Source organism: Aspergillus caelatus, assembly GCF_009193585.1.
Source record: "Aspergillus caelatus strain CBS 763.97 unplaced genomic scaffold BDV27scaffold_68, whole genome shotgun sequence".
NCBI classification, from domain to species: Eukaryota; Fungi; Ascomycota; class Eurotiomycetes; order Eurotiales; family Aspergillaceae; genus Aspergillus; species Aspergillus caelatus.
Window position 1 is genome coordinate 2099 of NW_022475331.1, and position 13967 is coordinate 16065.

General features: G+C 48.3%; 3 protein-coding genes across 3 annotated transcripts; 2 read left to right on the forward strand and 1 right to left on the reverse strand.

The window, feature by feature from the left end:
* The first annotated feature begins 917 nt into the window (after window positions 1-917).
* On the forward strand, window positions 918-2926 carry BDV27DRAFT_126741 (autophagy protein 5). The gene is made up of 4 exons (XM_032066611.1): window positions 918-1257; window positions 1313-1474; window positions 1537-1981; window positions 2061-2926. The coding sequence occupies exons 2-4, from the start codon at window positions 1355-1357 to the stop codon at window positions 2462-2464; spliced, it is 969 nt and encodes a 322-aa protein (XP_031928533.1). The 5' UTR covers window positions 918-1257; window positions 1313-1354; the 3' UTR covers window positions 2465-2926.
* A 247-nt stretch (window positions 2927-3173) lies between these two features.
* Window positions 3174-6435, reverse strand: BDV27DRAFT_126742 (transcription factor domain-containing protein). Its single transcript, XM_032066612.1, has 4 exons — window positions 5941-6435; window positions 5636-5836; window positions 3675-5573; window positions 3174-3612 (listed from the first exon to the last, which is right to left on the reverse strand). Exons 1-3 carry the CDS (start codon window positions 6056-6058, stop codon window positions 3721-3723), a joined length of 2172 nt encoding a protein of 723 aa, XP_031928534.1. The 5' UTR covers window positions 6059-6435; the 3' UTR covers window positions 3174-3612; window positions 3675-3720.
* Window positions 6436-10044: 3609 nt separating this feature from the next.
* BDV27DRAFT_102958 (SAM and PH domain-containing protein) lies at window positions 10045-13104 on the forward strand. Its single transcript, XM_032064314.1, has 4 exons — window positions 10045-10083; window positions 10143-10232; window positions 10312-10500; window positions 10558-13104. Exons 2-4 carry the CDS (start codon window positions 10230-10232, stop codon window positions 12811-12813), a joined length of 2448 nt encoding a protein of 815 aa, XP_031928535.1. The 5' UTR covers window positions 10045-10083; window positions 10143-10229; the 3' UTR covers window positions 12814-13104.
* Window positions 13105-13967: the final 863 nt, after the last annotated feature.

A 13967-nucleotide genomic window follows, 5' to 3' on the forward strand; every position in this document is an offset into this window, starting at 1 on the left:
CTTGACAGTTACACGATAAGTCATGGCGAGCGACAAGGACGTTTGGACGCCAGCCGTTTTGTTCCTAGGTGGATTGAGAAAACAGGTCCGGTCTCAGGTGGGAGAATGGCGCTGAGAATCGCTTGATGGCGGACGCTAATCAGGGCCCTATTTTTCGTCAGCCTCTCCAATTCGTGCTGATACTTTCTTTGCACCTCGTTCAGTTTCCACCGTGGCAGGGTACAATCTACCTCCGTAGATGAAAGGAACAGAGCAAGATTCCCCGGGCTGCGGTCAGTTAGTGCCCTGATCATCCCAACCAAAAGTTTCCAATTAGTCCATAGTTTGTGATCTTCCCATGGACAGACTGACAGAGTGGACGGCAAGTAGAAAGTACTATTGCATGTGGATCGTAGTGGTTCCAGAGCGTTGGTAAACCACTACAGCCTGCTAAGTGTTGTTGGTGTTCGGCTGGAGGGCGATCAAACATCGCATCTCGGATGATCTTCGAAGTCACCCTCAGGGTGCGTGTGGGTTTGCCTGGAACTAGCAATCTGGTAGGCAGACAAATTCTGCTCGCTGATACTGAACTAGTTCACGGCTAGTGGGATCAACGGGAGATTGCGACCTGCGATTGGAGCACTTATAGTTTGTATTAGTCGATCACACGGTGGAAATAGCATCATCTACGATACTGCTAGTTTATTGAAAGCGATCTTAGCCCTGGGAGCTTTGAAGGAGCCGTTTAAGTGTGATGTTAAACAAAACCAGGCAATTGGTGGTCTTTGAAAGGGCAGATTAATATAGCATATATGATATGGAGTGACCAACTGTGTGTTCTGAGAATTGCCCAGTTGAGATTATGTTGACATTATCGCTATTACTGACTCACCTAGGATGTACATTCCCAGAATGCCTCATTGCCCGAAGGCTTCAGAGTTGATTCACCTTCGAGCCTCTGAATATATAGTGAAAACAAGTTTGCCTCAGGCATATATCACGTGTCATCCCAATCGGGCAACTTTCCGTCCCTCTAAACATTTGGACTTACTTTTCTGCATCAGCCTCACCTTTTACGTTGATAGTGTGGTACTTCTTCTTTCGCTTGACAAACACTAACAGATACTCACACTGCGATATATTTCTCCTATATAGACAGTGTACATCGCGTTGACGGACGTGACCCCTCGACCATGTTGAACTGATTCAAAGTCTCAGCTGTAACGTGTAGTTAGACGAGGTCGCGGACTGTCCTCATAATCCAGGAATTAAGTCGTGGTATCCAAGACCATGTATGATGGGTATTGAGCAACATGCTAACCTCTCGTCGTAGACAAGCAAGCTTAAACTGCTACTATCGAACAACTGGCAAAAGATGGAATCGCAGGCAACTCTCAACAGTATCCAGAAGGCCGTATGGGACGGCAGACTTCCCTTACAGATTAGTCTTGCTCCATCAGAAAGTCGCATATACGACCAGACTGACCCGTACCTTGTAATTCTCTACCCTCTATGTCTATCATGGTCAATTCCCGGGGCAATGTTGATACGGCCTAGATCTCTTATCCCCGAATCTCATATCTGCCATCCCTTCTACCCAGACTAAGGGCTTTCTTCGCCTCTTCGCTGATCGACCCTAGTTCTCATGCTCATGATGGATGGTTCTCTTTCGAAGGCGTGCCGCTCAAATGGCATCTTCCTATCGGTCTGCTATATGACCTCTATGCGGGCGCTGACCCAGCGTCCAAGGGGACAGCCGAGTCAGAAGACGCAGGATGGGACATCGATGACCAAGATAGTCCATTACCGTGGCGTCTAGTCGTCCACTTCAGCGACTGGCCAGATGAAGAACTGGTCCGACTGGACGCGGACGGGATGGTCATGAACGACGCGTTCATCAACAGCGTCAAGGAAGCGGATTTTCTGCGAAACGGGACTGCAAAGGGTATCATGAGTCTCTCCAAGGAGGATTCATCTGGGTTATGGAAGTCTGTACAGGATGGTATGATAACTCCCCCCTTCCCTCCCATATCAAAATACTATATCAAATACCCAAGAAACAATAGCTAAACCAAGGGCAGTGGAACTCCCCTCCTTCCAACGAATATCGAATATTCTCCTCCCCCCTCTCAATCAGCCGTTCCGTAACATTCCAATTCGGATATTTCTCCCCCTCCCTCCTGACTCTGGCTCTCCTTCTCTCAAAGTAGTTCAGTCCCCCGTCCCGCCGTCGATCCCCCCCGCCAGCGTGGCGGCTAGCCAATTGGCCCTTTCGCGAAGTAGTATCACACCGCAGACGCAGACGGTGGGCTCGGCTTTGCATTCGTTACTCCCGCACTTGTTTCCCAGTCGGAGAACGCCCGTGTTAGCGAAGCCCGTGCTCCATGGTGCCGCTGTGCCTATGTCAGCACCAGTCGAGGAGCTGGTCAGGAGTTCGGCGTATGGAGATGGTTGGTTATATGTCGTTATACGGATGATGGGGTGACGGGATTGGAGCCGTGGAGTCGGGTCAGCGCTTAAGGATTGTGATGTGGGTGCGATAGTTTGCGGAAGTGTGCGCCTTCATATTAAGTCGGCGGCTACACCGTGGTGCCTAGAGCCACAAATAAGATTCCTTCCTACACTTCCGTTGAGCAATTTCCCCCTCCCCTTTTCAGCCGCACGAGACTAGTCCTGCCCTTCTGCAAGGCTCTGCTAGATCGCTTGTTCGGTTGGGTCTCCTTTTCCCTTTCCTTCGCCCCGCCCTTCTTTGTTACCCAATGTCCAACACCCCTGGTCTAGTTCTGATTCTGCCACTGCAGATGTTTGGGTAACAAGACTGTTTGATGCATTTTCTTCTATCTTGTATACGATATATTGTTTACTCTTTCTTTGTCGTCTGATCCCTGATGATGTATGGGTTGTAGATACAGATGGTGACCCTTGCATATAGGGTTGCGGTTCTGTAGGTGGTAGTAGGGACATGTGTCCCGCGGTGCCTTATGTACGAGGCAACGCTATTACTGATTATCAACATTTACAAAGGTTGACTTAAGCAAATAAATACCAATTGAATGGTAATTCGCAGTTGGTGAAAGCCATAAATTTCTACTTAGATCAAATTTCGTCCATAAGGAGCTTACAGGGTAACTCCATGTTGTCGGCACAGGGCACCTTTACACGATTGATGACCAAGTAAGTCCATGGGTATAGAATAAATAATAAAAATAAGTCAATTCAAAGATCCATCAAAGAGAACTAACTAACTAACTAGATAACTGAAGCCATTAAATCATATACATTATCTAATGAATGGATATTCCCTTCAACGAATTCGTGCTCATCGCTCATGCAGTCCATATCGGTCTCCTGTCAAGTACCCGGGAATGTAAAAGGGCATGAAAAGTAAAATAAAGAAGCGAACAAGTACGGCAGAAAGAAGCAACAACTCAGTGGGGGTGTCATAATGAAAGAAGCGTAGTTGGGAGCATAAAAGCCGAAACAGAAAGCCGGAAAAGCCAAAAGCAGAAGCACGCAGGCAGAACTAACTGAATAGCAACGCGTAAAAAATAGGTCAAGCATCAATATCAATAGGGTCCTCGAGAGAAACGGCAGAATTTGTAGCTTTGTACCTGCAGATTGGATGTAGGGCCACTATAGTATCCCTCTGGTTAGAATGGTCTTACGATGGGAAAAGTCAACGGGGTTTGGCATACCAGCCAGTTCCAATTTTGCTTATTCAAGATGTCCAGGTGTTGAAACCTAGACAAGGAGAAAGCGCCATCCGAGGCGCTTCATGACAGCCCGCCAGTGGCCGGTTCGCTTCTTGAGCGGCTGTCCAATTGTTCTGTTGATGGGCGCAGACATTTGTAACGATCCGTCGTTCAATCTCTCTGAAGGGAATATCATCCCGTCGGTAGAAGTGGCGAATGTCTGCGGCTCATCTGTGACTCTCCAAACCTCCTTTAGAAGCCGGTACATGCGGCCATAGCTGCCGGCGTCAGCTGCGTCTCCCAAAGCTGTAGAACGCTGGGCCAAAATTCCACGGAAAGCACTTCTCTCAGTTGAGTAAACTCCGACTATCAAGAGCGGCCAGACGAGCGCGCGATCAAAGCCATAAGGACCTGTTGGGATGTAGCGTAGAACACTCGAGAAATGCTCAACCAAGCTGACGATGCTTTCCTGTTTGCGATCAAACCCAGGTGCCAAGCTGTAGAGATAGATCCGAGTGGCGACACGGAATGCAGCAGTAATATTCTTCGTTAAAATACCGGAATTGATCTCTCCTGCTGCGGAATAGGGATCATCTAGAGTTCGATCGGTGGGCTCAAGATGATCGAGCTGTGTGGTCAACGCGGAAAGGTGGTGGTTGATCCCTTGAGTATCGAGACGGCCCTCTGACTTCAGTGAGTCCAGACAGCTAATCTCAGAGATCAAGTACATGACCCGATCCTCACAGCCCATTAGCTCTTTTAAACCGGAAGAGATTCCGTTCAAATGCTTGGTGCGGTAGGCGTGTGCAAACTGAGGGGATCTGCCCAGCATAGTAGCTCCCAAAATATCAATCCATGTTGTAAGTGACATCCTGAATGGAAGCTTCTTATTTGGGCGAGCTTCAATGAGATTAAGCTTGTTGGCAAGGTTGGTCACAGCGCCGAAGTGCTCGTTCCATGGAATGTCTGGCTGGTGGTCGAGTGGTCCACCCACAGAGGCGTGGAAGAAGATCATCGCGAGTGTTGCGTCCAACATAGCATCGTGGCCATGATCCACATTCAACGACTGGCAGAGATGCGAAACTGCCTGGAACCGATGGTGCACAACATCATTCTCCATATCCTCCTTGTTGATTCCAGGCATGCCCTTCAGGTGAATGGCAGACACACTAAGGGAGCAATGATAGTAAGACTTGTTACTCTCCAAGGACTTGAGAATCTCACGGAAGCGAGAAAGGCCCTTCTGGTGGACGTCAAGAACGGGAAAGATCGCTCCCAAGACGTTATCGACGAAGTGAAACACGAGCCGCTTTTCCCGAGGATCAACATCGTGTACTGTAGCCGGGAGATAGCAGGACAATGGTCTCTTGCTTGAACCTGACTCCCTTGTATTAGGAACGTTGGGGAATTGAGGTTGCTGGGTATAACCCGGGTACCATCCGCCGCCTGGCATAGTGGGGTACGTGGTGTATGACTGCTGCATGTAGGGCTGCTGCATATATGGCTGTTGTGTGTATGGCTGCTGCATGTCGAATTGCTGTACATTGGTCTGCTGCGCATATGGCTGCTGTGCATATTGCTGTTGCATGTTGGGTTGCTGCACATATGGCTGCTGCGTTGCCACTGTATTGAATGAAGCGGGAGCAGCACTATCATGAACCAAAGTCCTTTGTTCAGTTTGAACATTGACTCCATGCGGATACGAGACAGATGTGGTCACTTGGGGAGGCATGTAAGGCATAAGTTGGCTTGGGGGAGGAGGCATGCTAGACAACAGTTGACTTGGAGAAGGCAAAGTAGGCATAAGCTGATTAGAAGGCCCAGCATTTGAGTTGCCGTGCTCCGGGGGCGCGCTGAAGTCGTACTTGGTGGTAGGTCTGGGAACAAGTTTGTCCAACTCCCCTTATACAAAAGCACAATGTTAGGATCAAGTCATTCGCTATTGGGTTCTCAATGGCAAATACCTTGCAGCCTGGCTTGCTTCTCCATGACTTTGGTCTCCCTAATCATCTCCTTGATACGGTCCCTCTCAACCTGTCGATGTTCCATATCTGACCACCACTCTGGCTTGCTGTACTCGCAGTTGAGTCTCAAGCTACCACAGGATCCACAGACTGGATGTGTCTCGTCACACTTCTTTCTTCGAAGACGACAAGTGTAGCATCCTACACAACAGACCTGTTAGTTCCGTTGCGGGGAGGTGGAGATATTTATGTCGTTGAAGGTGCTTTCAAAGGTACTGTGCGTGGAGGAGGCCGTGGAGACTAACCAGATCGCGAACGTCTGTGGCTCGCTGGCCTTCTAGAGGAACGACCTCTACCCCCCTCAGTGGCCCTACCAACTCCAGTAAAATTGGCCTGAGTAGTACGCGATGCGGTGCTTGACATAATGGGCGCTTGGCTATCTCGAGAGGAGAAGGGCTTAAGCAGGAAGACCAAAGGCAGATGGGCGCTCTTAAATGTCGACGGCTGATTGAGAATCGACCAACGGTCGATACGATCTCGTGTTGGCGTTGGTTGGTGCAATTGGTATGCAGCAGAAGACACTTATAGGCGGACAGAAAGCTCTTGTGAACTGCAAATGTATAACAGACGAGGCAGCTTGGGAAAGCTGTGATTGAGTCACTGTGATGATGCCGACCATGATGCCTTAAATCTCTGGAGACGCTGTCCTTAAATGCAATCTGGTGAAGGTCTATCCGACTTAGATGCTTCTATTTTTTGCTTGCACGCATGGTGGAAGTCGAGTCGATGTGCCAACCGCTGACGGGGGACGATCTGATGCGCGCGGCGAATAACAGGCGTCTAGAAACTAAATTTGGGATCATTAAACTGGGGGGTGACGAGCGTTGGTGAGCGGGGATGTCTGCCAGGGTTCCTGGCTTAGGGCATGCAGCTAGTCTTTGGCGTCGCGTGTTCTAATTCTCTGATAGGCGATCAAGATCCCTAATAGTGAGTTTTCTCGTTATACTATTCGCTGTAAGGATTGGATTAGCTTGTACTAAGGTGCTTCTCTGTCAATAGAGTAAGATGTACCTCCATCGCCCGTAGTGATTGAGCACAAATCCAAACAACGCTGCAGCGTTATATGGAGATCCTTCAGCTACCCGGCTTCATGCCGACGTGGGCGAGACCAATACTCGACAGTGGCATGCGCACTTCCCGTAAGGCATAAATCATTATGTAGTAATAGGTAGGTAGGTACCGTAGGTATGTACCTACAAGAGTTTTAGTGTTGGTTCCGCATGTCAAAGGGAGATCCATCCCTGTCTGTCATTCAGGCCAGCTGCTAATCATTGGCTGCGACCGGCTTCAAATCGATCAATCACACCCTTCTAAGAGCCCTCGGCGACTGCTGAAACGCTGTTAAATTGTGAAAACAGTACGCTAGGTGCATGCCAAGCTTCGAGCGTTCCAACTCTATTGGCTTGGCTGTAAGCGGTGGATTTGCCTCAGGGCGCCAAAACCCCAAAACAAGACAATCTCGGCCAACCAAGAAGCGACGAACTCCATGGCCCATGCGAAGAACGATGGCCACTTTCAGGGTTTGATAAGATCTGATTTGCCCGATAGCGTCCTAAGCCCGCCTTAATTAGCAACACTTAACCGCCAGATTCGGGGACTGCTGGTCGCTTAATTACTTCTTTGGGCGCCTAAGGGCGATTCGACTTCCGGATCGATATATTTAGCTTTTTTAACGCCGTGATCTAATTAACTTCTCTGGTACGTGCTAATAGACAAAGATATACTCGGTTTACCAGTTAATTGCCTGCATGGAGTGCATGAACACATGTTCCGATGACCAAATCACCCGTTTCAACTTCAGCCCAGTCGACATAATTAGCAATTGGCCCTACATGAAACCTGTTTGACAGTCAATGAAATGCTTCGGCTAAGCACCCACTGGTTCTCGGCCCCAAGTTTCATCGGATCACCTGTGGAGGAGTTGCTTTGCTTTGTTCTGTTCCCCTCTAGCGGGCACCACCTCCCCAGGACCAACCTGTTCATTGGGAAATTGTGTACTATCACAGGTCATTCGACTTGTCGGATGCTTTGAGAACCAGTTGTCTGTATTGTCATAAGCGCCGCTATCAATTTTTTGATACTCGAGATGCGAAGGCCTCGTGCTTTAGCCAGCTGTTGATTATGGCGATGTGCAGAGCCGCTTCTTCTGTTGGTGATTCTTGTGCTGATATCTGGTCATATCTGTATAGAAGGTGATATTAGTACGTATTGCTGCGGATATGCTCTGACAGTCACATCGGTGCCTTTATGGCGTGATCTCACAGCTCTATACATCCAAGCAAAAATGTAACTGATTGAAGGCCAAAGACCAGAGTATCCAATCTCTCATACGATCATTTCAATTGAACGTCACTGGGTGTTCTTAACGTTCATCTACCACTCCCTCATCATGTGTACCCCAACCTTGCATTCTCTGGAGGTTCTCCGGCAATGTGAATCTATCCACATGCCCCATATTACAAAGTGTTACTTGTAATCTGCTATGTTGCAGGCATATCCTGACTTCCATCTTTAGGCAGATAAAGTTCTGAGAAGCAAGATATGCTTCAGTAATTGACATCTTAATCGTCGATCTTGGTTACGCTTCAGGGTCGTTGCATCAATTGATCAATATGAGATCAGCTGAGATTTGCATTAATATTGCTAGAATGGCACCAACTGGTAAATAATACTAGAAATTATATGTTCTCTGATTCCGTCAATTGGTGATCATGGAATCTATATAAAGCTTCAAGACTTCTAGTACGGCTATGCGAGGTAGAGTTGATGATGAATGAACGTACTGAATCACTGCTCATTTCTTGACAATTGTGGACATTTCGTAAGCGGCCCGTTTTAAGCAATCTGTTGCATTGGGTGAGCGACAAGTTAAAGGTCTGCGGGGAAAGGAGAGGGAGGAAAAAAAAAAAAAAAAAAACCCCACGAAGGAAGCGAGAAACGGCGAAGATAAATTACGGTGAGCAAAATGGCATGCACCTGCAACTGCCTCATGACTTTCACACAATGTAGTCATTTCACCAAAGTAAACTAAGAACAGCAAGGGCTCGGGCCTCTATCCCACTATACTAAAATCGTTTCAACTCCGTATGTCGCAAGGCTAGTGAAGCTCTCGGATACTTTGGCAACGGTTGAATGTGGCAAGCCAGACCTGCATTGTTTTCGGTTCAGCATTCAGATGCTGCATTGTATAAAAGGGGATGTGCTCTTCAAAAAAGAATTGCAATGAATGAGGCGATACGATTTAGAAGCCGTAATGCAGGCAAAGAAGGTTATCTAGGGCAGAGTAGAAAAAATACACATATAGTGTGCGGAATATAAATGAACCGATTGAGACCAAGGGGAACAATAAGGGTCGAATAATTAATGGGATGGCGAGAGAAAGGGGATACTTATTAGTACTGCATAGCTTGAAGAGAAGTTACTTAAATAGTAATAGTTGAGTCTCTGCAACATTGCATGAAAATGACGATAGTGCCTGGATGCTACACCCGCTAATAGGACTAGTACTGACTATGCAGTGAGGGGTATACTAGAAGGTGGTAGCATCGCATCACATCTGATACTATTCTAGGAACTATTAGCCCACAGGTTACGTAGTTAATCACAATTAATTCTTCTGTAAGGAGCTATATTTATCAATGAACTAACTTTGAGGAGGTGATTAACCGGCACTAAAACTAGCTTAATGGGATCATTATTGGCCAACCCCAGCCGTTGTCACAGCAGTAGCGCTTGGGCGTTGGCCTCTCATCGGGCGTTCCCGCCCCTCTTCTCCGTCACGGTTGTGCCCAGTGCCATGTTTAACTTCCCTCTGGAGGAAAACTCGCCCTCCCCAAAGGTACTAAACCTTGAAGGATCCTGCAGCATCACGTTTCACCCAATGAAACACTAGGATTGGCCGTCTCCTGAACCGCCGGCTTGCCTTTTTCGAAGGTTATCCACGAATTAAATGGTGAACCTCGATCGCTCAAATGCAACGATGGGCTTGATCCCAATCAATGCTGCGTGGTGCTCCCCTCATTCATGCACGCGGCTTCTATCTGTCACATACCTCCAAGACCCGATATTCATTGGCTTTTTACCGTCACAGACTCGTCCTTGGCCGTGCCGGTTCTTTTTTTAAACCATGTCCCCGACGGCGAGGATGCCACAGTCCACGGTATACTTATACATGTTGGATCTCCCTCCTCTTCATGCATTTCACCAACTATATATCGAGCTAATTCCACCATATTTCCGGGGTGAGGGCCATTTTGCCCTAACGCTTGTACATCCCACCGTCCCCTCTCCTTGTACACCCCTCGTGACCTAAGCGCCGCTATTTATGTGACGGCTTTTGCTAGTCACTCTTCTTGGACGTGTTGCCGTCCCATTGAGAAACCCCCAATGTTCGTCGTCCCTATTACATGTACGGTGATATGTGCGGTGCCTGACATGATAGCATTAGTTTATTGTGGCCATTACGATTATTCGAGACTACCTTGGGCTGGCCCAGGGTGCTTTTGGCTTCGAAGCGATCGACCAATCAATCAAGATGGTAGTTCTCTCTTATCCTTTTGTTCCGGAACATAGAAAGAAAGAACGAAGGGGGGAAAAGCTAATTATCATGTCTACAGACGACAGTCAGCTCCTTTTGCTCGTCTGGAAAGCCCCCCCAGACGCACGATACAATGGCCTTCCCTCCGAATTTCGCCCTCACTCGGCCCGAGTCATATTCCGATACCACAGAGATCATTGATACGGACTTCGATTCGGACTCTTTGGAGGCTTATTCGGATGACTACTCTCGAAAGAGCGTAAGATCCGTTCGTATCCCCTTCCAAATGGTTCTTAGGGTCCAATCTAACTCGAGGTTGCTTTAGCTTGGGACAGAAAGTGTGACCACCGCATCAACGCCAGACGATGTCAAGACTCCGGATTCTACTGGCCTCACAGCTTTTCACTTCCACATTGATGAAAGCCCGGTAAAGGGACCAGTGGGACCACACCTCTTCCGACTCTCCGGAGATTCCTCGGAGATGAAAGCATCTCTTGGTGTTAACTTGGTTGCGGAAGACTACCCCACTAGTGCCATGGCTCCGTTATACTCTTTTGCTTCCAAATTCGACTCTGGGAGAATGGATGCACCTGTACCAGACAATACAAATGCACAGCAAAACGTGAAGACACATGCAAAGAAGATGACTGTGAACAAGTCTACATCTGGACCTTCGGAGTCTGATGTTTCATCCTGGTCCCCCGAAGATGTCGTTATGTGGATGCAGAACAAAGGGTTTGATGACTCGATTATCGAGAGATTTTTCGTCAACGATATTTCCGGCTCCATTCTACTTGAACTCCAAGCGGATGACCTAAAAGAGCTTGATATTCAATCCTTCGGGAAGCGGCATCGTCTGATGGGCTGCATTCGGCAATTGCGGGATACTGCTTCTAGTACTTGTGGCTCCCAGTCTTCGTTAGATCCCACTTCAAGAGAAGACACATCAACGCCACACACGACTGCAGCTGACGTAGGTGTGACTGAGTGCACAAGTCCGACTACAGAGGAGAAGCCTAGGACCGCGTCGGGACAACGCCGACGTCGCCACCGGCACAAGCGTCGTCATGGCACAGATCTCGTCCCCGAGGATTCAGTCTCTATTGTTGCGATCGAGCAGTTGTTGCCAAAGCTGCATACCTGTTCAAAGGGAGAAAACTGTCGCAAGTGGCAAAAGCAGCAAGCAAAATTGGCCCGGCTAGCCAAAGACGTCCCCGTTGAGTGTCTAGGCGGGTCTGTCCGCATTACTGGTGACCCGGGAAATGCTGCTACTGCACAGACCATAGTAAAGACACCCAAGTCAGAGGTGACCCCATCTGTCATTGCTTCCTCAGATGCCTTGGGCCAAAACCAGAACCCTGAAGTCCAGCTCTCCCAAGAGAAGCTGAACGACGTACAGCCTCGGGATCCTCAGGAGAATGTCCGCAACTTTCTCAACTTTCAGAGGCTCAGCAGGCTTCAGCCAGTGACTGATCCCGCTACTCCTCCAAAGGAACACTTCTCACCAAGTTCTGATTCGCCTGGATCAACTAAGGGTAACGCTACCCTATCGGAGAACCTTCGCCATCTCCCGAAACTCAGGATCCCAAGTACTCACTCAGACGTGACAAGCTCTACCCTTTCCCCAAATTACTCCGCCCAGCGCACGATTACTCCATCGATATTGGGCAGAAAACAGCCCTTCTCCCAGTACAATGTACCGAAGTCCCCAAAGCCCTACAGCTCAATGGAGTCTCCTGCGGACTTCTATAGACAAGACCCTCATTATGGACAAACAACGCCCTTCTCTGAAGTCGATGTCCCCATAACAGCGATTCCACTGGGGCCCGTCGCAAGAATGTGTTCTCAGTCCGTGCCACCGGATATGCGTTTTGGTGGGCATTATGCTCGTCAAGTAGCCGACCCAATTCCTCGGCCCGCGTCCACCAAAAATGAGAACAGCCGTCGTAATGCGATTCACTTGGATCCGCAGACCTCGGGACCGATGCATCCTTTAGAGGAACGGGAGCCACTTCCTCCAATTGAGACACCAGAGGATATGGCCAGAACCCCGCGAGCCGCGCATTGCAGAAACAATCCGTTTATTCCTGGGGGGCGATATGCAAACGATATCATCCACAGTGGCTGGATGAAGAAGCGTAGAACAACTCGCCTCTTGCGCCACGAATGGGAAGAGCACCACTTTGCTCTCCGAGGCACTCGGCTTGCGATGTACTCTGACGAAGAGGCTTCCCAGCGGAACTCGAAGGCGCTTGAATATATTGACGTTGATGACTACGCGGTCGCGTGTTCTTCTCTGCCTTCCAACTCGAAGCTGACTGCCGCCTTCAAGAAAACCGTCTTGAAGCGTAAAGATAACAGCCAAGGGGAGGCCGCATTTGCCTTTTCCCTGATCCCTTCTCCAACCAACAGCGGTTTTGACAAAAAGACACTTTTTGCCAACGGCCTCAAATCGCACCACTTTGCAGTCAAAACTCGAGATGAACGCATTGACTGGATGAGAGAGCTGATGCTTGCCAAGGCACTCCGCAAAGGGCGAGAAAGTGGTGCGTCGGTCAACGTTAACGGCACAGCTCTCTGAACTACAATATCAAAACAATCGTTATGCCACCAGGTTTCTTGTTAACGCATTTTCTATACCCCATGGGCTTTGCTTTTGTTTTATCTCTTTCTTATTTTTCCTCTGTGGCTTAACGTTATGTGTTACTTTTACGTCCTCTGCATTGATCCAGTGATTTGATTGAAGTTTACGACCTGACGAATCTCCTTAACTCATACAATGGTGGCACTTGCATTAATCTTCTATGTGAATTCTAGCCCACATACCAAGCACCATTTCTTTTGTCTACCTGAGCCAGACCTGACTTAGACAACATACATTCTGGGCAGGCTAGTGGGCTCACGCCCCACCTGCTTACTGGCGATACATAATGCTACTAACAGCCATGAGCTGGACCTCGGGCTGTCTACTGGGACTTACCCTATGATTGTTTTTATATGTATATACACCATTGAAATATGAACACAATACCTCACAGTCACACGTGGTTTCTATTAAGTCGGCTTGCCTTGGTTGAGTTGGTCCAACCTTCTCCCCTTTCCCTAAGCGTTGGTTTGATTGCTGCTTATTGTGGCAAGATGCTACTATTACAAGCCAGGATATTTACTTACCAATTGGGCACAAAAGAGTGCAAAGAGCGGGATGGGGCCACCAATTGAAGACCTTCCCCCTTCCAACATAGTATTCTCCGACGAGAGGTGTGATAGCTGTCGCCGAAACAAATCGGGAGTCTATCAGACGATTTGACAGTACGTACCAATCATTAGTCTCATCACATGTGCAGGGGTTGGCCGTCGCAGTTATTGGTGGTGAGGACAGAAAGAGTGGGCCATCCCGGCGCTTAACCGTTGGAGGAGAGCAGCCTTTGGCTTCAAGGTATATGCATCTGCGTCGGCTCGAGTGACAAAGGTTACCCCGCCCCTTCTTTGAGGTAATCCAATTGTAAGTGCTTCACTTGTTGAGATAGGTGATGGGATCATGATCCATGTTGTTGATACCTGTTAGTATTGTGTACTACTACTGCTATTCATGCCGTAGTGTAGTAGGGAAAACGCGGGTCAAGTCACATAGACCTGTCCATTTTCTTGACCGAGTGGAACTGAATGGCTAGATAAGTTAAACAAATTAACTACTATTGTTTCTATAATTAAGACCATTCTAATTTACCAATCTAG

Bases quoted from the DNA above. Each gene is read 5' to 3' on its own strand.
- BDV27DRAFT_102958 (XM_032064314.1), top strand. The intron at 10,501-10,557 runs GTTCGTATCCCC...AGGTTGCTTTAG, and splicing joins CTCGAAAGAGCGTAAGATCC to CTTGGGACAGAAAGTGTGAC.
- BDV27DRAFT_126742 (XM_032066612.1), bottom strand. From the start codon at position 6,058: ATGTCAAGCACCGCATCGCGTACTACTCAGGCCAATTTTACTGGAGTT. The intron at 5,837-5,940 runs GTTAGTCTCCAC...TCTGTTGTGTAG, and splicing joins CCACAGACGTTCGCGATCTG to GATGCTACACTTGTCGTCTT. The intron at 5,574-5,635 runs GTATTTGCCATT...CTTTTGTATAAG, and splicing joins GAAGCAAGCCAGGCTGCAAG to GGGAGTTGGACAAACTTGTT.
- BDV27DRAFT_126741 (XM_032066611.1), top strand. From the start codon at position 1,355: ATGGAATCGCAGGCAACTCTCAACAGTATCCAGAAGGCCGTATGGGAC. The intron at 1,475-1,536 runs GTAATTCTCTAC...GATACGGCCTAG, and splicing joins ACCAGACTGACCCGTACCTT to ATCTCTTATCCCCGAATCTC. The intron at 1,982-2,060 runs GTATGATAACTC...AACCAAGGGCAG, and splicing joins ATGGAAGTCTGTACAGGATG to TGGAACTCCCCTCCTTCCAA.